Here is a 23,297-nt window from a genome sequence, read left to right on the forward strand (position 1 = left end):
TCCTTCCTTCCTTCTCCCAACAGTACTGCCAGAGAACAGAAAAACCTGAGGCAACAACCGCAACTGACTACAACCAAACCACCGACATCAAACATCTGCTGACTTAAAGCCCCTTGGAGATTTCAGAATCACATATGCAACACTCAGTAAGCACACAAAAGCAATGCTCATGTATAAAATATTTTATTACTTTAATAAATAAAATTAAACTTTTCTTTACAAATATTATTTGTGCTTGTTTAAAATGTTGAGTAGGGCTCTCATTAGTGGAGGTGGCTGCATCTGTAACTGAAACATTCCTGGACAGTGTGGATACATCCAGGCAGACACACACTGTCTTGCTACCGGCAGCTGCTTTGCTGACCACAAAAATAGTATCTGCTCATTCTGGGTTTTCTCATCATGCTTCATTGAACAAAGTGACAAACGCAAAGAAAAAGAACCAGGAATATTTGGTGGATTTCTGAAAGGATAAACCCAGGTGAAGTACATCAAAAAGCGCCAAGCAACTGCATTAACTGCATACCAATAGTGTCCATGCAGTGGTGGCTAAATACTGGAACGCAGACAGGTCTCCAACAGATGTACAAATATTGATTGCATGTAGGTACGGCAATATAACACATTCATTAGAAAACTTGGTACTTTTTTATATAGCAGTTCATCCTGATACAAGATTATTGAACTTCTTTCATCTAACAGCTAAAATGATTCTTTTTCTACGGTAGTGGTCACAGATTCAGTCGGAAGGAGAAAACAAAGCCATGAGCCTTGCAGAACAGAGAGTGACAACCCCAAGCGGTTTGGTTCACATTACGCATTCATATCCAGTTACAGAGATGGGCCGGGATTACACATCTATCAAGCAGGCTTACACAAAACTCAACAGTGGCCTGGAAACAAATGACACTTGCAGGGAAACTCACATTAGCTTCGTTGAACTGTAAAAAAAAGATCTTTGAAACAACCCCTTCCGCTCTGTGATGGATTGGCTCCCTGATATGCAAAACTGTTCAGACAATAGTTAATGTCTCCTCGTTTTTGTGAGGGGAGAGGGCTACTGGAGCAATTCATTATCCTAATAAGAAGGCAGTACGTGGAGAAAGAAACATAGTTTACCAGCAGGTGATTTCCATTACATTTAGAAAGCTCATCAAAGTGCTTCATCTTTAGGCAACACTGTAAATACTACAGAACATTAAGAAGGGAGGAGAATGGCATCACAGTTTGAATTATGTCACTTACGAAAGGATCTTAAGGCTAAATGTTGGATATATCTTATTGCAGAAAGCTTTATTTGTATTTAATTGAATCTATGCTTGCCACAGCCGTGTGGTTTAAACAACATCAGGTTGGAGGACACTGCATCCTCCTGTGCCTCACCTCAGATTTCTGGAGCTCCCCCTGCACGGGCCTCTCTCTAAAAGCTTTGTCGTAAGGAATCAGAAGCGCAGCTGAAACACAGACCTTGTTATTGCCAACACACCCACAGGAGACCATGTGGAGATGAAGAATTCAGTAGGAGACGCTTTTCACCACGTAACACCAGGACAAGAAAGCAGAGGTGCAGCAACCATGTGTTCTGCTGCCCGTAAGAAGAAGGACAAGCTCAGCACCGCGGAGACAGCCCCTGGTACCAGGAAAATGAAATCCATTTGTTCCACCCCCTCTCCTGCAGGAGAAGCCATGAGAAGCACTACCAGGGGCAGCTTAGCTCCAGAGATACCGTGAGCAACAAATGGTGGCTTTATGAGCCACCGTTCCCACCAGCTATGATACAGTGCTTTTCCAACTTCGCACATATTCCTGTTCCCTGACTATCACAACGCTTGCCACATCTTCTCTCGGTCACACTGTTTGCCAGACTAACAGTATAAAGCTGAGGCCAACTGGAGAAACTGTAAGTCATGGCCTGTAAAGTCCAGCAGTTAACAGAGAAGATACTAGCTAGGACATGTGGTGGATGCCTTTTGAAGATAGATATAAGCTCCCTTCATGAGCTGGAATCATTAAATGAGGGATGTGCTTTTACTTAACAGAAACACAGTCCATAGACTTATCTATACGTAGATACTATATATATGTGTGTATGTACACGCATCTGCACAAGTGTCATCATACACGGTGCTTATATAGTAAAGACAAATTAAGTATTAAATTCTTTCACAGACTGTTTAAGAGTGATTGAAAGTGTATCACCAAATATTCACAGTAAATAGCTTGTTCAGTTCATTAAAGTGAAGTACTGTAGAAACAGAACATCACCTTCGAAGCTGTTAAACAGGGTGTTCGCTGGGATTCAGGGCAGCACTGTGAAAGAGATTTAAAGCAAGAACGATGTTTAAACAATTAATATGCACACACAGCAGCACACAGAAGTCAATGCAGCTGAACATGGAGGGGAAAGGTCGGGGTTTGCTTTTTTAATCCTGTGCTGAAAATTTACCAGTTTTCTTTCCAACAGTTTCAACATGAACTTTTAGAAGTTCCCATTTTACCAAATCATAACCCAGGCTCTTCCTCTCAGCTGTAACCTAATTCCATTGCCTAGCAAGAATGGAGCACACCATCTCTTTTTGATTAATGCAGGTTATTTAGCAGGCTGTTACATGGCAGAAGCACTGTGCCAGAATGCAGGTAAAGCTGAAGCTGTGTGTTTTCTCCTTTTTCTTATAGTACATACGTTTGTTAAGGGGCAGAAGCCTTACGTTCAGAGATCATTCACTTCTAAACTGGAAAGTAATGTAAGTGAAAGGGCTTGGCCAACACTTAGAGAGAAACAAGAGAAACAGGAAAAGCTGACAGATAAAGAACAAGTAGCAATGGGAGTGGGTATTCACACTATCCAGCCATAGGCATCTCAGTATAAGGCTCAATGGAGAAGGACACATCTGTAACACAGGTGCTTTAGCCACTCTCTGAAGGAGAAGGGCTGCACTGGCAGAGCCTGGGCACCACAGCACAGGGGCAGATGAGTTCAAAGGAGTGACTAGTCCCATAGCAGGCAAGGCTTTGCCCATTTAACCACTCAGTGGCCCAGGGAATCCAAAGACCGAAGCTCATCCTAGATAGTGTGTTTTTGTCACGTTCTCTTACAACTCAGACAGGTTTTTGAGGGTTGATGCAGGCTCCTACAATGAGTTTTAGTGCCTGCCGGTTCATAAAATCATAATAAAATGGGTCTAGTATCAGCTACAGCTGTGCAAATCTGAATGACGTGGCCCGCTGTCAGCACTGGCCTGCAGCAGCCACCCTGAAGGTGTCCCTGCAAGGAGCAGAGTTTCTCTGGAATTTCACGACCATAACAAAATCACATTTGGCCATAATCTTTAAAGACATCAAGTTTTAAGTGTAGTTCCAGAGTGTATTACAATGTCTGAAGGCTTTATAAATGGATTATAAATGGCTTTTATTACACGAGCCTCATAAAAGCCTTAAAAAAGGACTCTGTGCTGCACCCACCTGCTGTCATACGGGTGTGCAAGGTATCGTGTTGCACTGAACATCAGGCTACAGGACAAGTACCTCCATCAAATGTGGATGTACCTTTATTCACAGCTGTGGCTAGTTGTGGGGCCTCCAGGGCTGACCCTGCCTTGACTCCAGACCTGGACAACCGGCACCTCCAGCATCACCTTTAACAGATCCCTGAGGGCACGTAAAAATACCACTGAGAACCATCAGCTCGGTATCAGCAACAAAGGGCCAGGTAACCGCGTGTAGTTCCATGTCTGCACCGCAGTTCTGGAGATGCTAGGCGCATACTTCGGAGGTCATAAAATTTCCTCCTTCATCTGCCTGGCATAAGCTCATATCCGTGTTTATCCAACTAATGGTAACTGGGTGGCACCTTCACAAAGCGCTTGCTAAGTTCAGCAAGGCTTTCAGCCTGTCAAAGATTTTATGGGGAAAACCTAATGTCAGGAACGTGATGCTGGTGAGGAATTTGTCTGGATTAGGAAACTGGCTCCAAGCCAATCTCTAAAATCTTGCTGGAACTTCTGGGCATCAGTTATCCTTGTATATCAATACACAAACGAAACGGGGCACAGTTTCATTATCCAGTCAATTTAAAGCCTGAGCAGACTAGAAAGAGAAACAATCACTCCACAGTTTCTAACTGAAACCATTGCGTATGCACTTCTCGGGGCAATCATCCCATAGCTGTTACAGGCAACTGCTGCCACTCGCAGTGACTGAAGCACCAAACACTGGGCATGATTTTGGTCAAAAAGCCTTCCTCAGTGCTGTGTGTCTGCAGTCTGTAACTGCGAAAGACACCAGCTACCACTGGAAAAACCTAAACAGAACAAGAAGTAAATTAAGGAAATGGTGCCTAGGTTCCAAAGCAAGGAGCCTCCCGACTGCCTTCTCTTGTGGGAGGGAAAAGGTAGCCTCCAGATCTCATCCTGCTAGCTCTTTCTCAGGAATATTTCAGTCCTTAGGAAAGGATTTACAACCTGTGGACACTTCCCTATGGAAATAAGGTTTAAGACCCTTGAAAGCCTAAACTAGCTGCCTCTGGACCCGGAAATGGTGGTGCTGTGCTTGGGATCACCAGCATCTGCAAGCAAGCGCTGTAACCACAGAAACAGACACCAAGACCTGAGCTGGTGGCTCTGCACAGCACGTCCTTACCACTGCTGTAGTGCGTGAGAGGACCTCACACTTCCCCTGGCATGTCTGGCACAGTGCTTCACTGCACTGAGCAAGCATCAACCCAGCAGAAATCCTTCCCTTGCCTCCTCCTTACTTAACGTGAACAAAAACCTTACCCCCAGAATCATGTGGGTTTTGTGACTGACTTATTAGTACGATGGAGAAAGACTGAGACTTCACTACTCCCGCACCGGGGAAAGACCTATTGCCATTAGAAATGAAACCCCCAAAAAGTGTTGCTTCTGAGCTCTACCCTACTGCTAAGTAAGTAGTGAACATACTGGGTCAGTGGAGAGAATATACTGTGGGGGTACACCTATATGCCAAGGTGCTAACCCAAGCCATGATACCAGCTATGCTACCCTATCTCAGGAATAATGAAGAGAAGTTTTGGTAAAGTGCTTCAATCTTTCTTCCCCAAAAAAAAAAGTTACGAAAATACAAGTTTTGGAAACATCTCCTTCTTTAAGAAGCAGATCTTTTTGTTTCCTTGCTACAATAGCACTTGTGTCCAGTAAGCACTGTATTTCTACCTCTACTATCCATTTGCGTACTAGCTGGAACAGATCAGGAACACTACATCTGGATGTAGAGGAAAATGCCACAATCTAAAATCTTTAAAAGTTCTGTGAGAGCCTTTGGCTACAATGAACATTACTAAAACAGGAACTTCTGAAGAATAATGTAACAAGAATTAAAAGAGCAGATCATAGCAACACCAGGACAGAAGTGTCACAGTACATTTTCACGGCGAGGCTGATCTGCGGGGCCTGTTACTGATGTTCCCAACCCGTGGTGCAGTGGGCTGTGCTCACTGCACACCCAACAGCAGGAGTTCAAAGCAAAGGTAACTAATATTCAAAGACATCTGAGACAGAAGCCAAGTTTGGGAGAATCAGTACCCTTGACTCATGAGGTCCCATTTAGTAAAACAGACCTGAAGCAGTGTGGCTATTGTTGAGAATGTTGTTAAATGTAATTGCTTTATAGCACTATGTCAGTTTGCAATGGAGAAGTACAATTATTTTCCTCTTTTTAGCCTTTCCTTGACTACCCAAAATAACTTCGGTACTGAGTAGCACTCATTCCACTGGAAAGAAATAACGCACATCTACTGCTCTTTGTGTTATCAGAGATACATGAAAATACACTGTGACACTGACCATGCTGTACAGGTGACTGAGACAGCGACAGCAGCAGCAGAAACAACCCCACCCGATGCTGACAACACAAGCACCCTGACAGGTGCTTATTCACACAGGCAAAACCCAAGCCGTCGATGTAAGGCATGCTCCAAAACCCTCAGAGGTCACCTGGGGCCCATGGGGACTGCTGCTGCTGTCAGAATTCTTATTCCAACATCCCGAGGGAGAGAGAGGGCTTGGGGAGGGAAATGGGCACCAAGGGAGAAAAGAAACTTTAGAGACTGTACCCTTGCTGTCAAAAAGGCTTCAGAGTCAGCTGCCATCTTGACATGAGGTTGCAATTCCTGGTACCGTACCTTTTTGGACACGGGGAACATGCTTTAGTGAACTGGTCCCTCACTCGTTTTCAAGAAAGGTTACATTTAAAATGTTAGGGGGGCTGTTTCCTTGTTTGTTGGGTTTTTGTTTGTGTTTAAAACAAACACCTCAGCTAGCTCCAAACATGTCTTTTTCTGATTCTGGAGACTGGGGCCGTGATACTTCAAACAACTCCTGTGGCGACTGGGAGCTTCTTCTTGAGGTTAATATCCTAAGGATCTCAGCGAGCTGTTTTTCTATATTGGTCATTTTTGTGTTTAAAGCCTTGATGTCCTCTTTCAACTCGTGTTTCACTTCTAGCATGGTGGCCTGAAGAGTCTGTTCTGGGATGGGGTAAAAGGAATGCTTGACCTCGGTGAGGACCGGGCTGCGGTCCTGCGGGCTTCTCGTCTCCCCGACGTTATCCAAGCGCAAGTCACTTTTTGTAATGCCACTATCACAAGAGTCTGTCTTCTTCAGGGTAGCTTCTCCCGAAGCTTTAGTTCTCTCTGGTAAAGTCTCCATGGACTCTGCTTTAGACACCTTGTTCCAGTCTTCACCTTTCCCACAGGCGTCTTTGAACTTGGCCCAGCCTTTGCGTCGGGGGTAGTCCCCTGACGCCTTACATCCCATGTAGTCCGACGTCGGGGCCTGCAGCTTCGCCTGGTCAGAGGCGCCAGACGTGGAAGCAGACTGGTAGGACACGGGGGTCGCCGGGCTCTCGCGGACAGTCACGACGCTGGCTTTGACCACCGAGCGGGCCGAGGAGTGCTCCCCTAGAACGTTCCCCTTCTCCACGTCCAGGTCATCCGGCTCCCGGCCCCTCTCTGCTGCGAGCCGCGCTTCCTTCTGCTGCCTGAACCTCTGGAACAGGCGGCGGACAGGGTGGTCCGGGGGTAAGATCAGGGGCGCCTCGTTCTTCCTCTTCATTCTCTCTTCCTCTTCACGTTTGACGTCGCTGATCTTCCGGAACACGATCTACAGGGGAAAGGAGATTTCAGCTCTGTGATTAACTGCACATTTGTTGAGGAGTAGAGAAAGAGCGATTGGAAAGAATTTATTTTAACTGACAAATGCACAATCTCTGCACATTTACAGCAACATTTTCAAGTATCTTGTGTCTTTTCTTATTTAAGAGCATACACCATCTGTCTCGTATCAGCAGGGAGAAAAGAAAGCAGAACGAGAGTTCTGCAGTTGTGAGCGGTCAGCAAGGCAGCGCCATTGGAAATGAAATGAAACCAGGAAGTTCTATTTTGTGTTAAAAGTGACTTCTTATATTTGTTTTCATGACTCGATAGTTTAGCCCCAAGTTTCTCATACTACAAAGAGCCACTCTCCTGTCTTACATCAGTCTCACCCCAGAGCGATGCCATTTATCATGCCATGCAAAAGGTCCGATATTATTTTAGTAAAGCTTGACCAAGAATGAGGCCAGTACAGCAGAGATTCCAACAGCAGTTTGCAAAGTGCTTCTTGCCCTTCCTTCCTTCCCACACCCTCTTCTAGAGGCAACTTGCAGTGTAGGGAGGAGGCAAAGCTCAAGTCAATCCCACAATAGAGGAATGGGTTCTGTGAGACCTGTTTATGCCTTGATTACTGCTGAAGCTTGAACAGCTTCGTGTCTTGACTTCTTTCTTTATTTTTATGGAAAAGTGGGCATTTTTGCACAAAGAAACATCCGTTTTCTGTCTACCTCCTAATTGTATCCTCCTGAGCCTGCAGGCGAAGCGATCTCTCTAGGAGCAGCCCAAGGGTCTCATGGTACTGACATAAGTGCCCCACACAAGCCCAAAGTGCAGCCAGGCAATGTTTCTTCCCTGGAGTACATGAAAACACATTCCCTTCAACATGTGTTTTACACTGGTGTTGGCATCTTCCAAGCCAAAGAACTCCACCGCGGTATTAAAGGACAACCACTAAGTATCCTGGTTTGAAAATGGGAGGTCCCCTAACCTGAAGTTTTCAACAGAGTATAAAAGATGTAACCCCCTGCTTCTACTGAGCAGTGATATTCAATCTCTTCAGCTGCTTTTTGGGAAAATCCACGCAATGTCCTTACACTGCAGTGCAGAAATAACTTTCAGCTTCAAACAGTTATTAGGAAATGTGTAAATAAAGCCATCCCTCTATTGCAGACAGATTTAAATTAAACTGAACATAATAAGCACTGCTTCACTGGCACACACAAAATACATGTTTCTCCAGACTCCAATGCTTCTTGACAGATTTGTCATTGTGAAGCAGGGAATAAACATCTTAACGCTGTGTCTTTGGAAAGAAGAAGTTGTCAGACTTGGCAGCGTTTCCCAAATACAAAAGAATAAAATTAGCAGGAAGGATATTTTATTCCCAGGCTGCAATTAGGAAACTAAATGTGAAATAAGAATAAGAAAACAGGGTAGTCGAGAGTCTTTTTCTCTTATTCCCCCAGGAAACTCAGCCTGCAGTGAGCTCAGTAGAAAGCAGCATAATCATTAGAAATGAAAGAATAGCGCTTACTGGGAAGGGAGAACCACAGAATGGGCTGGGTTGGAATGGACCTTAAAGGTCATCTAGTTCCAAACCTCTGCCACAAGCAGGGACACCTCCCACTGACCTATGGATCTAGACTGTGTGTCTTCTTTAAATACTCGCAAGGGGCGTATGGCTGGGTGCTGCAATAGTCACCCTCACAGGGCTCACCAGGGAAGGCGCTTGGGTGCTTGACAGAGCTAGAGCCCAACCTGCTTCCCCAGAGTCCTTGTCTAGACCAAGCCCTGCTCCACATAGCCCACTCAGCACCGCAGCCACCAGTCTGGTACCGCTACAGTACCTCTCGCTATTTAATGACTGGCTTTTGTAACACAAACGGGCAAGTTACTGGACAGGAGCTGCCCCTGCTACAGCACCATACAGATGAGGGGGCAATGGAACAAGTCTCAAGCAACAACTTTTGCCTAGCTCAACCCATACTTGTACTAGCCACTGCATTTCATCCCACAGGTAGCATGGTCTCTGTGGAGCACACAAAAAGCGTATTTACTAGCCAGTGTAAAAAGGTCGACACAGAGAGGTAAGTTCTAAGTGGTGCTTATCGCCCTATTGCCCTGCTGCTGTCCACTGCACTGCTTTAGATGAGCCCTGCTGATGCTAAGCTGTGGAGAGCTGCCATCAGCTCTCTCACTGTGTGGTGGTCAGCCTCATGGCCCCGAGCATACCTCCCCTTTTCCACCTTCAGGAGATCAGACTGGAATAAAACCAGGAACGTGCCTCTGCAATGGGTAACTGCTACCATGCTAATGAGACCCCTAATTTCCTTTTTCCACATGAACACCAGCAAATACACCACTGCAGCAACCACCTGTGTGAACGCACATGCACAATCCTCAGACCTCCCATCCCGCTTGACATCTTTTACAGCTATATTCACATTAGATACAGCATTGCAAATCAAACCCTTGCACATGTGCCAGGGGACACAGCCTCCAACTCTTGGGTTGGCTTCTTTTAGGCAGCTCCTAAGACACTGGACAAACACCAGTCAGAGAGCAACTTATCTTTGGGAAGACCAGGCAAAGCCGCCGCTGGTCTCCTCTTTTGCAAGCTCCCCAGTGCTGTATTTTCTCAAGACAGCTCCATATTTATATAGCAAGCAGAAGTGCTGTAATTATGCAAAGCTCAGCGGTAACTGGAAATACTTCACAGAACTGCATTTTGGATTTTTGTCTGTCTTTTTTTAAGATTAAATGCGAGTCCTTATAAATAAAGATACAAATAACTTTTAAATGGACCGTTTTCTTACAATTGATGAGGAAAAAGCAATTGTTAAGTGGTTAAACAGCTTCCGCAGCATCTAGGGTACCGGAAAATGTGGTAGTTGTGCTGATGTACGTACACCTGCTCCCACAAGAGTGAGGGTACAAAGGAAAAGAAAATAGTTTTCATTTCTTATATGGAAGAGAAACCATGAAGACATTTCAGAGAACCTGTGCTAAGTTGGTCATTAAAGCTGAAGAGTGCCTTGCAACAAGATAAAAGGCTGACGTGCTCTATAACAGCACTATCTCATCATACCAGATGCAAGTAGAGACACAGTAACTTAAGTGCCTGCTTCCTGTACACAGAGATGGGAGTGGGAGCATGAAGAGTATTTCAGGGGTGGATGAAATCAGACATGGCATTAAGAGGGGCAGGCAGGGATTGGTTATACAGTGTCTTACCCAATATGAAAAGTACAGCACCAGATGATAGCAGGAGGAGTCCCATAAAAACCAAAGACAAGTTCTGAGAGTATTAGACATTTGAAAGACATTAACATTAATAAAGGGTGGTCTGAATGCAAAAAGTCCATGCGAATACTTGGTAAAGAAAGCCATGGAGGGCTACCAAACAGACAAAACTGATATTCTATATCCTGCTGAGGAGTTAAAAATAGTTGGAGGCTGCAAACGTATTTGTAGTAACCTCACACAGGGAAGTTTTGTTCTTATTGCCTCCTTAGGCGTCCCTAGGCAACCCTAAATAATTACATAGGCTAAATCTGGAACTGCTGCCTCACTCACTACTAAGGAAACATTCCCAATGCAAGTGACAGAAGTGCCAGAGGGAAAAAACATCAGAAGAAAAGACAATACAGGCTTGAAGATCTAAGCCTTAAATATCTGAGCAGGCTGTTGACCTATTTCAGACAAAGGCTTACACGTGCTACACCCTTCACTTGTACATAGGGAGAGGCAGGACCGGTGTGCCGTTAGTGTGTAGTACCCGTAGATTTGATGCAGATTTGACATCACTTTGGAACTTGACCAGGTTTGAATGGAACAACTAAAAATGGCACGTTGGTTTGGTACAACAGGGAAGACCACTGCACACGGGGAATGAAAAAGTCCACTCTCTCTAGTTACCCTTCGAATGAACAGGCCAGCTGATGGGTTTCGCTGTCTCTCAACTGTCGGTCGTCCACAAACGACACTAGAAGGATGCTGCCTGTTGAATCTGCATGCTCCCAGGAAGGTGTAACCAAGAGAAGGGAGAGGAAGCAGTGTATTAGCAACTGTACTGTGGTCTTACTAACTGACGGTAAATGCAACCATTGTGCCACAACTGCATGAGATCAGGGGGTGCTTAACTCAAAACAGAAAAGATACTGATAACCTCATCCTGTCAGATGCTAAAAAAGACCTGTCTGCATCTGAACTGGAAAGGATCTTTTGGTCTTACGCAAAAACATCCAGATTTCTTTGCAACTTTGATTTGTAAGAACTGATTCAAACCGCACAGGAACAGATAGAAATATGGATTTCATCACGTTTTGAATCTGTCATCATAGAGTTACAATGATGAGGCCCCTTGTCACAAGGCTGCTTCTATTATTAGCTCTGCAAGCTTCTTGCCTTTCCACCTCTATAGCATGCACAAATCTGCAAGATTTGGCAGGTCTTTCTGAGCATTAACAGCAAGTAGCACGGCAGCATTTGTTTCTGGTGCTTAATAATAATTGTCTTTCACGGATACAGAAACATTTGCAGGCACTGGAAGTGCCAGATATCATAAACAATTAAAAGCTTAAATTACTTCAGACGGTGCTCACAGAAAATGGACTTCAGTGGGAGGAAAACAAGCACAAAAAGGCATTTATTATTATGCAGTCCACCTAGGATCTGCCAAGAAGTGATGAAAATACCTTCAGGCTGATGTTAGTCCGATGAAAGTTGGAGCCAACCTGCCTTTTTGTTTCTTAAGAAGAAAGCAGGACAAAACAAGAAGAGAGAGAAGGCCTGACAATAAAAATGTTTTAACATTGACATTAAAGAAACCAAAGCCCCATGTGATCAACATGGACTATGATGATGAAGACTCCCTATAGCAGTGTCAGGGAAAATGGTGGAGAAATGAGACTATGTCTTTTGCCATTACATGAGATGGCTTTCTCAGAAAGAAGGGAATTACTGGTCCTACCTTCTCACAAAACACAGGATCAACAGTGCAGGCTCATGAAGCCTTCCACCCAAATTTGCAATGGGTTTCACTTCCATTATCTATTACCATAGACAATTCCTAGGTTAAATGCTAGTCTCAGGTACACCTCTGGATTATAGAGGTGTGACAAGGTCTGTAAGTACATGAGTCACGTTCACAACAGGTAGGGTTCAGATTCCAAGACGCAGTTCATGTTTCAAGGCACAATCCTCAAAGTCCACACACCTGTTAAAAGGCTGATGCAAATTACCCGGTTTGTAGTCCCACGTTGTTTGCCTCTGACCCTGGGCTTCAGAAAATCATAGAACCCCAGACTGGTTTGTGTGGAGGGACCTTGAAGCTCCTCCAGTTCCAACTTCCTGCCACGGGCAGGGACCCCTTCCACTGGAGCAGCTTGCTCCAAGCCCCTGTGTCCAACCTGGCCTTGAGCACTGCCAGGGATGGGGCAGCCACAGCTTCTCTGGGCACCCTGTGCCAGCGCCTCAGCACCCTCACAGGGAAGAGCTTCTGCCTCTCACCCAATCTGAACTTCCCTGTTCATCTCAAAACGATCTGTGCATGGGACTCGGGGCCACACAAAAAAAAGCACAAGTCTGCACTGATGTTGCAGATGTCAGTAAGTTTTCTCTAGATTTACAGGCTACACCAGCAGCGTTAGGTTTCTGCTTCTGAAGAGGAACGCGTTTCTCTCCGGTTAACATCACATTCCTCCAGGGCACTCCCAAACGGGGAGTTTCTAGTTTTGAGTTATCCTCTGAAAACTCAAGGCAAACTCTGATTCAGAAGACCCTGGCAGTGAGGCCATAAGGAAGTGCTGGTGTCAGGAGTGCTATCAGTCAACCTTAAGCATACCTGAGACATACAGAGTCCAAAAGCCAATGCGTGCACGGGCACAGCCCTTTTGCATCCCCAAGAAGTCCTTGTTCTGTGGAGAGTCACCCTGCCCTTCAGACAGAGCAGAATCTGCTTCTTGTCCAAAAAATCAGACTTCTGGATCATTCATACACACGTGCTTGGAAGAAACAGAACTTTGTAACTGAAAGAACATCCACACTATGCAGATGAATAGAGGTAACACGTTTTCAGTCTATACAGAACATCTGGGCTAACTGTTACTGTCATGAGCACCACTGGCTTCAACAGCACCGAAGCTCTCCTCTGTGACAGCATAGCAGTAGCCCAATTACAACTTCTGGAAATACTGACTTGAATATTAATGTTCCATCATGTCACTAGTATTGGGTTAGAAGTTCTGCACAACTCAAGGCTCTACTCCTTTATGTCAACCTCCTCATTCTAATTCATGCTTACATGGCTATGTGAGTACTGAGAGAAAAGGAAACAGGTTTTGCCAAAACGGTACTGAAAATAAGACAGAATTATATATCCAGACTGGAAGTAACGTGTCCATTACTGTAAGTAACAGACAAAACCCACCTGATCTGCAACAGGCTCCCTAGCAAGTTTTGAGGCATCAAGAGATGCGCCTTCTCCAAAAGAGGCTGTAAAACCTTGCCATTAGTAAACTTAGACAACCACATAACTAAAATACACACCATTGACAGTAATTTGGATGGACATTCACAAGTAAAGCACATTATAGCTCATTAGCAACCTCCTTCATTAACTTAGAACTAGAGAGTAACAGGGAAAATCACTGAAATGTGTATTGCTAAAGATCTAGTAGAACTTCATTATTTCTGAGAGGAAAGGTAGCTGTTACAAGCAAATACCTAACATGTTAGCCAAGGGCTTTGGGGAAATTATACCAGATCTAAGGGGGGAATGTTGTTCCACCTGAGAACTACTGTCTGTCAGAGTGTGAAATGCTCTGTAGGAGCTTCTTGTTTGTAGTAAATGAGGAAAAAAGAACATTTGTGCTCCCTGCCTGCCAAGTGTCAGCAGTTTCCAGCAGCAACACCTATAAAATACTATTTCTATGTTTCTTTGGTGGGGGGGGGGTTGTGGTTTTTTGTGCATTTTTAGCACGGAGGGTGCTTTTGGATCTGTGTACGCACAACAGACAAATAAACAGCTCATACAGACTCATCTTGTACCCCAGATCAACACAGCACCTTCGTTCTTGGGCAGACAATGCCGCCTCATGAACTGCTTTAAGGAGAGCCCAAGGCACAGCAGGAACTTACCACTCTGTCACCTGAATTACAACTACACAGAATGGCAGGTAATGTGTACACCGTGCCTCGTCAGGAGTCAGAGCCTGTTTCCCCAAGCTCCCTGTGGCTCCCTGCCATTTACCAAGCATTTCCTGAAAGAAATCAGGCAATTTGTGTGAGTCAAAGGTTTGGGATTTCTCCCCCATCCCAACTCAGAGACAATTCCACTTGAGATCTGAAATGGATGCAGAGGCTGTGGAGCTGAGGAAAGCAATGATGTGTTGACACACCAGTTAAATTGTATAGTTTGTTTTCAGTGATTCCATTCTAGACACTAGCTTGCTGCTAAGGTAATTTCCTCTTAGCCCTTGTCTTTCCTTCATGCACTTTTTTGCCTGCTTTCATTTATCTGCTTTCTGTCACTAGGCTTATAGTGACTGACAGGTATTTTACTTTCCAAGAGGGTATCAAATGCATTTTCAAATGTATTCAGGTCAATCAGGCACCATCAGTCCCAAGAGCTTAAGAGTCATCCCTGTATCTTTGAATGCCCACTCAAACCAATCCACACAAACACAATGCTCTGTGTCCCTGATGGACAAGGCCTGTGCAGCTGAGAGCTCCTTGCATAAATTGCCTAAGATAGTGTGAACTGATCTTTACGTGTCTCTCTTCAACTTAACAGGCTTAAAAGTTCAGCTCTAATACTGAATAAAACCAAACTAACCTGCAGCTCTGCATAAAAAGGGAATGCATCTTCCACCAGAGCAGGTAACCCCGTATGGCTGCACCATGCACACCCAAAGGCCCAGTGACACTCAGCTGGTCTGTCCTTTCCCTCTTGGATGACACCACGTGAGAAGGAAACCAACTGTTAATAACTGAATGAGAACCAGCAATAAAAAGTACCTTGTTTGCTGTTTCCCAAAGCCCCTGTCAAACCCCTTCAGCCCTAACAGCCAGGAGCTTAAAACTTTGAAGGGAAGAAAACAGTTGACTGTAGTGAGCTGTCTCAGCTATTCTCATTACAAGGATCATCTCTAAGGCAGCAGTTCCTGACAGTCTGCTGCAGCCCGGTTGCAGCTGGTGATAAGTGATGGTGCTGCCTTCCCTGTCAAGTGTCACAACTGATGGCGGTCTCCTGTCTAGGAAATGCATGGGTGAGCCAGTTAAAATAGCCAAGAACTGACAGATCCCTCCAAATAATCTCAGAGAGGATCCTTTAGAGCTCTACTCCCGGACTCTGTTTCGGGTAGTTTTGTTCTGTAAAAGCATGGTGCCATGGCAAATACAGATTCAAATACCGACAGGTGGATGCGTCCTGTCTTCTCAGTGTATTTCATTCACGTATCTCCAAGTGGTTTACAGCAACTTCTCAATCCTCCAAATATGACCAATGTCATTATTTTTATTTACTCTTTACATAGCAGCCATGCTTAGGGCTGTATTAGTCTTTCACCTTATACACACACACAGAACAAAACGCCATTATACAATGAGGCAACATGCCCTGTTTCACAGGAAGGCATCACATGCCCAGCGTATATTGCAATGTCTGCTGTCAGCCACCCAAACCTTTGAAAAGTCACCTGTGCAAGATGCCCCTTTCTGCGGTGACTGGTAAAGGTTCACCCTCGCATGTTCCAGATGAGAGATCCTCAGTACAATTTGTCAAGGCAGTTGTGATTTCAACACACTTAAACAGTCCCGAATTTACCCTGAAGAAAAACACTGCTCTACAAGAGGAAGACCAGGATAATTCAGCACAGGCACATTGCTTCCTCACAACTGGACTGAAATAATCATTACAAAAATCTTTATGATTGTATTAAAAATATTACAAAATTAAATCTGAATATTGAAAAGCTCTCATGCCACCCTCTATTACCAGGAACAGCAGGAACCGCAAGCTCTAGACTCCCTGGCGTCACTGAACGCAAGCCTAAAGCTGCCTTTGGCCCAGCCTTCACTTCATAGAATCATGGAATGGTTTGGTTGGAAGTGGCCTTAAGGCTCATCTAAGGACCCCTTCCACTGGAGCAGTTTGCTCCAAGCCCCTGTGTCCAACCTGAGCTTGAGCACTGCCAGGGATGGGGCAGCCACAGCTTCTCTGGGCACCCTGTGCCAGCACCTCAGCACCCTGTTTTGCATCACACCTCTCACATACAGATACAGAGATGCATTCACAATGCCATATGCATCTCCAAACACCATTTCAGTCATCATAAATTCCAACTGCGTTTGCAACTACTTTGTTAAAAAGTTTTGTTTAGAAAAACTGGGCTTGCATCTGACTTTTGGATTACAGGGTCACAGTGTTGTCTCCGTTTTCCTGAGTAGCTGAGAACGCTCACAGACAGCAGAAAGCAAATTCCCTTTTTCCCTCTGCCAAAAGGATTTGAATACCCCTTTTTGAAGCTGAGCATGCTCCAGGCACCACATTATGGGGCAGGGCTGCCCAGCCAGCACACTAACTCAGTTCAGACTCTGAGATGCACAGAAGCCCAGTGATGGGAAGCTCTTTCTCCACTTCCCTCCTTTCGCAGAGCTTTGCACTGGGACAAGGCAACTGTGCCAAGAGATCCCACTCGCTGCAAGCAAGACACAGGCCAGAATGGCTCAGGTCTCTCTGGGAAGAGCTGCTCTTTCACTTCAGACACAGACACAATAGGGCATTCTATCTTCAAGGCTACAGACCCAGCCTGCCATATTTCCAAGCAAGTGATACAAGCCCAACAGGAAGGGCTGAAGGAATTCCCCCTGCTTTTAAAAGCAGGGATTGGAATCCAGGTCCCCAGCTTCCCTCAGGTAGGTGACAGGAATGGTGCTGCTACCTGCAGACAGAGGCTCTCATCAGGAGACAGGATCCCTAAGTTCTGGCTCCTGCTTTAGCAAACACCCTCACCATTAGTTCTCTGCTGGAGAGACTATGGCACCTAATCCTGTACCTGCCCCGGACAGCAGTTTTATCATTCTCTACATCTCCTCAAATCAATGACAAAAAGGCATTTCCTGAGCCTGAAAACTACCCCAGTTTTATCTAATAGCCACTTCCTTCGGCTTTGTAACCCTAACCCTTCATTTCCCCAAACAAAACAGTTTCATTTCATCTTACAGGCAGCTTTTTACTTAAGCTTTCTCCTCTTCTGTTTTTCCACCTCACTGAGGCAATGCAAAACATTTAATTTTCATTTTGAGAGGCAGGTTCAGCTGTAGCTTGAATGAGGCAGATCACAGGCTGTGCATCAACATGCTTTTAAGTGATCAATACAATATTGATTGCTTAACTATTCTGCTTTGCCATCTCTACCTCTTCCATGTTCTAATGTCACACTGGGCTGAACTTAAATACCTGGGGTGACATCTCCTTGCTTCCGCCTAAGGGGCACTGAAAAACACTTTTCTCCTTGATCCAGTGTTCTGAAATGAGGAAAAAGACAAGACAAAGAGCTTGCCTTTGAGCAAGGTGCCTCTCTTCCACTGGTAACACGGGGATGGGTAACTCCTAACCTCCAATCCTCTCTGAAACGACGTACTTTGAATCTCAGAGTTGTACCAGTTTCCAGGAGCAGCCCTGTCTCAGGTTAAGAGCTCACCAAAGCCTTATAATCTCAGCTTAACCCCCCTCACACTGTACCACACGCTCTTTAGTTCCCTATGTGCATTTATGGTTCATACTTACAGAACATAATCCCCTTGTTTTAAAAACAATACAAAGGCAGAAGGTCCTCCCAAGCCTTCTCTTCTCCAGACTAAACTGGGCAGGCTGGGGGTCCTCACTGCAGGGCAGCACGGAGGGGAGGAAGCACTCTCGATTGCTCTCCCTGCCTCCGAAACTTGGTTGAGGACAGCAAATACACTGCCTGCCTCCACCGCCCAAAGCCAGCTCTTGAAGCAAAAGAGGTGAAGAATACAAATCCTTGCAAACTGCCTTCTCCTCTCTCCGCTCCCCAACCTCAGCAATTGAAGAGTCAGGGGACTAAAGTCTTTCTCCACAGCACAAAGGTGGGTGCATGAGGCCCCTCTCTCATGGACAGACCGTGGGCAGTGCTGGATATCACCAGTTTCACCTTAAGTCTTATCTCTATCTATCTATCTATCTATCTATCTATCTCTATCACAGTGCCAGAGTCTGAACTTTCTAGAAGAGCTTTAAGGGAGGGGGGAACCATCCCTATTTGACCTCTTGACTTTCAGAAGGCCCTTGGGAAGGTTTGTCAGAAATGTGACTGCAGGCTGAGAACGGGCAATGGGAGGAGCGGGAGATGTGCCACTCCTGCGTGGTGTGATGCGCAGGGTGGTGGAGGTCTGCAGACCACAGCAGGACATGAGCTCAGTGCTAACAGGCATCTGTTTCCGTGGAGACAGACACAATAACTTCCACAGCAGCTCCAAGCTATAAAGTAGGTTTCACTTGTGATGTTGGACCAAATGAAAACACCCTTTGAAGATGTAATGCTCAGCAATCTTTTCAATTGTGTTTCCAAATTCACTTTTTTCCCCTCAGATGGTATTTCTTCTCCCGTTAGGAAAAGCCCAGTCTGCTCTCTATTAGATGTTTCTCTATCAGCAAAGTTTGCCAGATCCATCATTTTAAACAGATTTTGTCTTTTGTATTCCTTCTACCTAGCATTTGCCATTTCATACATGACTTCTTAGGAAATAAAGCAGCTAGTTTACTAAGACAGAGGATTATTTCTAGAACATTAGTTTGGGTTAAACCAGCTAAATTCAAACTGCTGCTCCTCAAAATCATCATCCTTGGAATACTATGACTTGAGAAGCTGTTACTTTAGTAAGCCATACAACATTTCAGCATTTATCTTACATATGGCTGTGTATCAGCATCTGTTCTGCAAGCCAGCTGCCCTCAGCACATGCTGTCTGGAACTGAGCTTGTGGAAACTATGAGTTACAACAGAACCATCTGATTTTCATTTCTTTGCTTTTTTCTATATTTATACCACCTACATCTGTACTTACACAACCTTGTTCAGGTGCAGTGGGGATTAAAAGAAGATCCTTTTCATTTTGTTATTAGAAATTCTCCCTTGGAAGAGACCCAGGTTTGCCATTAAAGGGTGTACAGCTGGCCATGAACTGCTGTCGCTGCTGCTGTACCATGCAGACCCAGAGAACTCAGCAGAGAAGCAGGATGCTACAGAGACTCCCTGTGAGCTGAGGCAAGTTACTTCACAGGGGATATTGTAACTCATCAGCATCCAAACCTCGTCTTTACCTGACTCAAGAGAACAGGATTCCTAAGAGGGAAGGCAGAAGTATTCTGTCTTACTAGATATTTGGCATTCTATGTTGCATTTGATTATCTTCTTGAATCCATCATTCTCTGGCTACATCTACCACATTAAAGCTTTGAAGCGGTCATCAGGCAGACAAGGTAACTGAGCTATATGTGAGAAAAGTTCTAGCCCACACCTGTGGGGTCAGGGAGAAGCTGGGCTCATCCCTGCACCGCATCCAGCTACACTGGGCTGGATGAAGCCTCCACTCTCTGCAAACACCTGGCCCTTGTGCCTGTATGGGTTATTGAAACTGCATCTTGCCAAACGAGCCCCGGCTCTGGTGCTAAAGCACTGAGTCACTCTCAACTGCCTGAGAACTGCCAAGGCATTTACATGCTTTGATACAAGATGCTGTTCTTGTTCTCAGAGACTTCTTCACATTCAAAACCTGTTCAAGGACAAAGCTACATCAAGCAATTACTGAAAGCAAAGCGAATGACAACGAAACACACCATTCTTTGCTGGGGCACTCCAAAATTGTTGCTGCTTTGGGGTTTGTGGTTGTTTCTGGTTTTCACACTACCACCCCGACACTGCTGCATCCAGAACTTGAGCTGCGCTTACAACCCCTCCTGGGCAGCAGGGTGAGGAAGCAGCACAGCTATTCTCCTGCCAGCTTCATGCAGCAGCTCAGTGACCAATCACACAGCACAGATGTGACCCGGCTGCTCTGCAGCCTCCAGCTCAACCCCATTGCGACAGGAGTCCGATGGCAAGGCTGCTCAGTTCCCCTCCTGGGTACCTCAGGAGACACAAATTAGCCTCCTGAACTGCATGGAAACATTCTGACTGTGGTGGCACCTGCCAAACAGATGAAATCAGAACTCTGAACACACCACATTATTCCTTCTATACAGACAGACCATTAATTCTCCTAGCCGCAGCTCAGCATGATGATGCCGTATCTATGCTACAGACAGGGAACTTGTCAAAGGCCACCAGAGAAATCTTCTTGCAGAGGAGAGCAGCAGACTAGTATCTCCTGAGTCTCAGGTTAATGCACTACACAGAAGTCCCTCTTCCTCTTGTAGGCTTGGGACTGATCAGAAGCTTTCTATGCAGCTTAGTAAAACCAGGCACTGCAGAGGTCCTGCAGGACCTAAATGCTGCATAGTGCTGCATAACACCAAACAGCTAATGCAATAATGTGATGATCCAGCTATGCCTTGGCTGGGTTTGTAGGCAGCCACACACACAGAAGTTGAATTCAGACGGTTTCTGGCTAACCAAAGTGGCTCCAAACACCACAACAATTGACAGTGCAAACACCCAAAGGGAATACTGACTGGCCTATGCCCTCACTTTAACTGAAAGAACAATCTGGACAACTAATTTGCAAACACATCATAGAGAGTGTTGAGAAGTGCTTTGCACATAATGGGACCAGGACTGGGATGGTTCAGACCCCCTGTGGCTGATGACAGCAGCTCAGTTTGTTTTATGGCTTGCTAATCTGGCCTGAGCAAAGGCACTAGGGTCAGGAGTCAGGGCTGAGCTGCAATTGCTGCTGAGAAGGTCAAGCATTCCTGGCAGCGGAAGATGCAATGGGAACAGTCATCATCTCTGATGAGGCCGTTGCTCCATCTTTTAAAGTCAGATGTTCATAAAGGGAAACCAAAATGCCTGAGGAGGTTAGAGTGGCAGTTCTACTTTCTCTCTTACTTCGTCAAAGCTGAGATAGGGTTTGGACTCAGATATATGCCTTCCCTCTTTCCACACTTCATTCCCTCACTTTACTGCCATATTGAGGCTTAAATTTTGTGTCTAGCTATAGCTGATGGCACCCTCTTAGCACCGGCACTTTCAAGCAACAAGCAGATGTCACTGCAGCCTCTAACACACTGCTGGACATAGCTTAAAAGCATCATGATTTTCTCAAAAACACTTCTAGTTTGTATTAGCATTACAGAACCAAACAAGTGTTTAACAGATAACAAATTCTGCTTCATAACACGCAGGCGGTCTGTGTCACCAGCAAAAGGCTCAGAAAATCAACTCCTTGTCTCAGCTGAAGAAGCAGGCATCATGCACAGCATTTCATTTCCTGACCACTTTCTATCTACTCTGTAAATATCTGGCAATTAAAATGTCTCCTGCACTTCGTCATGTATAGGAAATGGACCCAGAATCAACACCAAAATATCAGTCAGAAGGTAAAAAAATAAACCCAAAGCACAAATAATTTAAGTGAAATAAGCACTGGATTTTTACAGGTAGTTTGGTATCAACAACAATCACCATTCTTAAACCCCTCCACGAGACAGTTATGGCACATCTTATTTAACTTCTTAGGTGTTTTCCCCCTGTCTAAAGAGGTCTTTTTAAGATTAGAATAGAAAGCTGCAGCTATAGTTTTCAGGTCACTAAAGATGTTTTCAGATACTCCAGGAGCTGCTCTCCTCTCCTCACAAGAGGCTCCAAGACAGAAGCATTCAAAAGCTCCTGCTGGTGCAATGACACTGAGCAGGAAGACAGAAGGTCTCTGTGAAGTCCTTCATTTCAACTGGAATACCAGCAAGCACTGCCAAAACATCAGTCTGGCTGCACACATAAGAATCAGTAAAACGTTCCAGTAGAAGTAAGTACTTCAGGATTGATCCAAAGTGTATAAACAACAGTCAAACTACCTATCTAGGCTTTGGCAGAAGCTTTAGTCTCTTCAATAGTATCTGTCCTCTTCAATATCATCTTTTACCTGGGAATCGTAAGTAGATTCAACTTTATAACAGCATCTGGGGCAAGGAAAATATTATTGCTTTTGCTGCCTGGATGGAAAGTGAAAAGAGTGAATAATCAGCCTACTCCTTATACTAGGTGCCTGCAGTAGAGAGAAAAGCAATCCTTATCTTCCCAGCAATACAGGATGTTCATTGTAAGAATAAATACCCCAAAGAGTCATACATCCTTGCAGAACAGTTATACACAGTGCATTTAATTACCAGTACTGTAAATAAATGATTGTGACTTGTGTAACGCAAGAGGAATAAGTGGTCCCTACTTCTGGTTTTCTGGGATGAGTTGCTTTCAGGCAAAAAGGAAGACATAGGAGTAAAGCAGTGATTCTGCCTCCTACAGCTATAACGGAAATAGGAGAAGTTAGTTTATCCAAGGGTATTAATGTGACGATGCTCTACTAGACTTACGTACAGATAAAAAACTTGACTTAAGGCAAATACAAACTGACCTCATCCCACCACGGCTGCAGGTCCCAGGAACGTGCACTACTGTGGAGTGCGCACTGTTATTGCCAGGTTAAGTGTCTCAGGTAGAAAATACTGCATAAATAAACACTGTCAAAGCCTGGAGTGTTAAGAAAGCCCAAGCTCTGGTTGCCTCTGACAACCCTCATGTAACACTATGGTCATTATTTAGGAAAGCTCTGCCCTCTAACCCAGGGCTCCTGTGTTGAGTAGTGCTGAGTTCATCAGGTGCTATTTGTCACAGCACGACCTGGTCTATCAACCACCAGGATACACAGCATCCAAACCCTGCGCAGCCAACAGAGTCATTTCCTCATGGGCTTTTCTCGTTGCAGTTCCAAAGACTAATGAGTTCCTTTTTGCAATGCCCTGACATTACTACCCATTTACCTGCAGAAGAAAGATTGCATGACTGCTTCTAGTACAACTCATGCTTTATAATGAAGCCAGATTGTTTCTTTAATATCAATGTGTGTAGTTCATCCTTCAAGTTCAATCAATGAGGATCAAAACAGGTTATGACTTCTATGCATACAAAAAGGCTTGAGACAGCCT

General features: G+C 44.9%; 1 protein-coding gene across 4 annotated transcripts in view; it reads right to left on the reverse strand.

Annotated features, from left to right (window-relative positions):
• Positions 1-170: 170 nt before the first annotated feature.
• Positions 171-23,297, reverse strand: part of KCNH1 (potassium voltage-gated channel subfamily H member 1) — a 182,787-nt gene continuing 159,660 nt past the window's right edge. For 2 of the 4 annotated variants that reach the window (XM_065679335.1, XM_065679333.1), the window contains one exon: positions 171-7,139. In XM_065679335.1, the coding sequence (XP_065535407.1) occupies positions 6,291-7,139 (849 nt within the window). In that variant the 3' untranslated portion in view covers positions 171-6,290. The remainder of the gene's footprint in view (positions 7,140-23,297) is intronic. The other 2 variants (XR_010612771.1, XM_065679334.1) reach the window with 2 other exon arrangements.

This window comes from Lathamus discolor, chromosome 5 (genome assembly GCF_037157495.1).
Source record: "Lathamus discolor isolate bLatDis1 chromosome 5, bLatDis1.hap1, whole genome shotgun sequence".
In the NCBI taxonomy this organism is placed as follows: domain Eukaryota; kingdom Metazoa; phylum Chordata; class Aves; order Psittaciformes; family Psittacidae; genus Lathamus; species Lathamus discolor.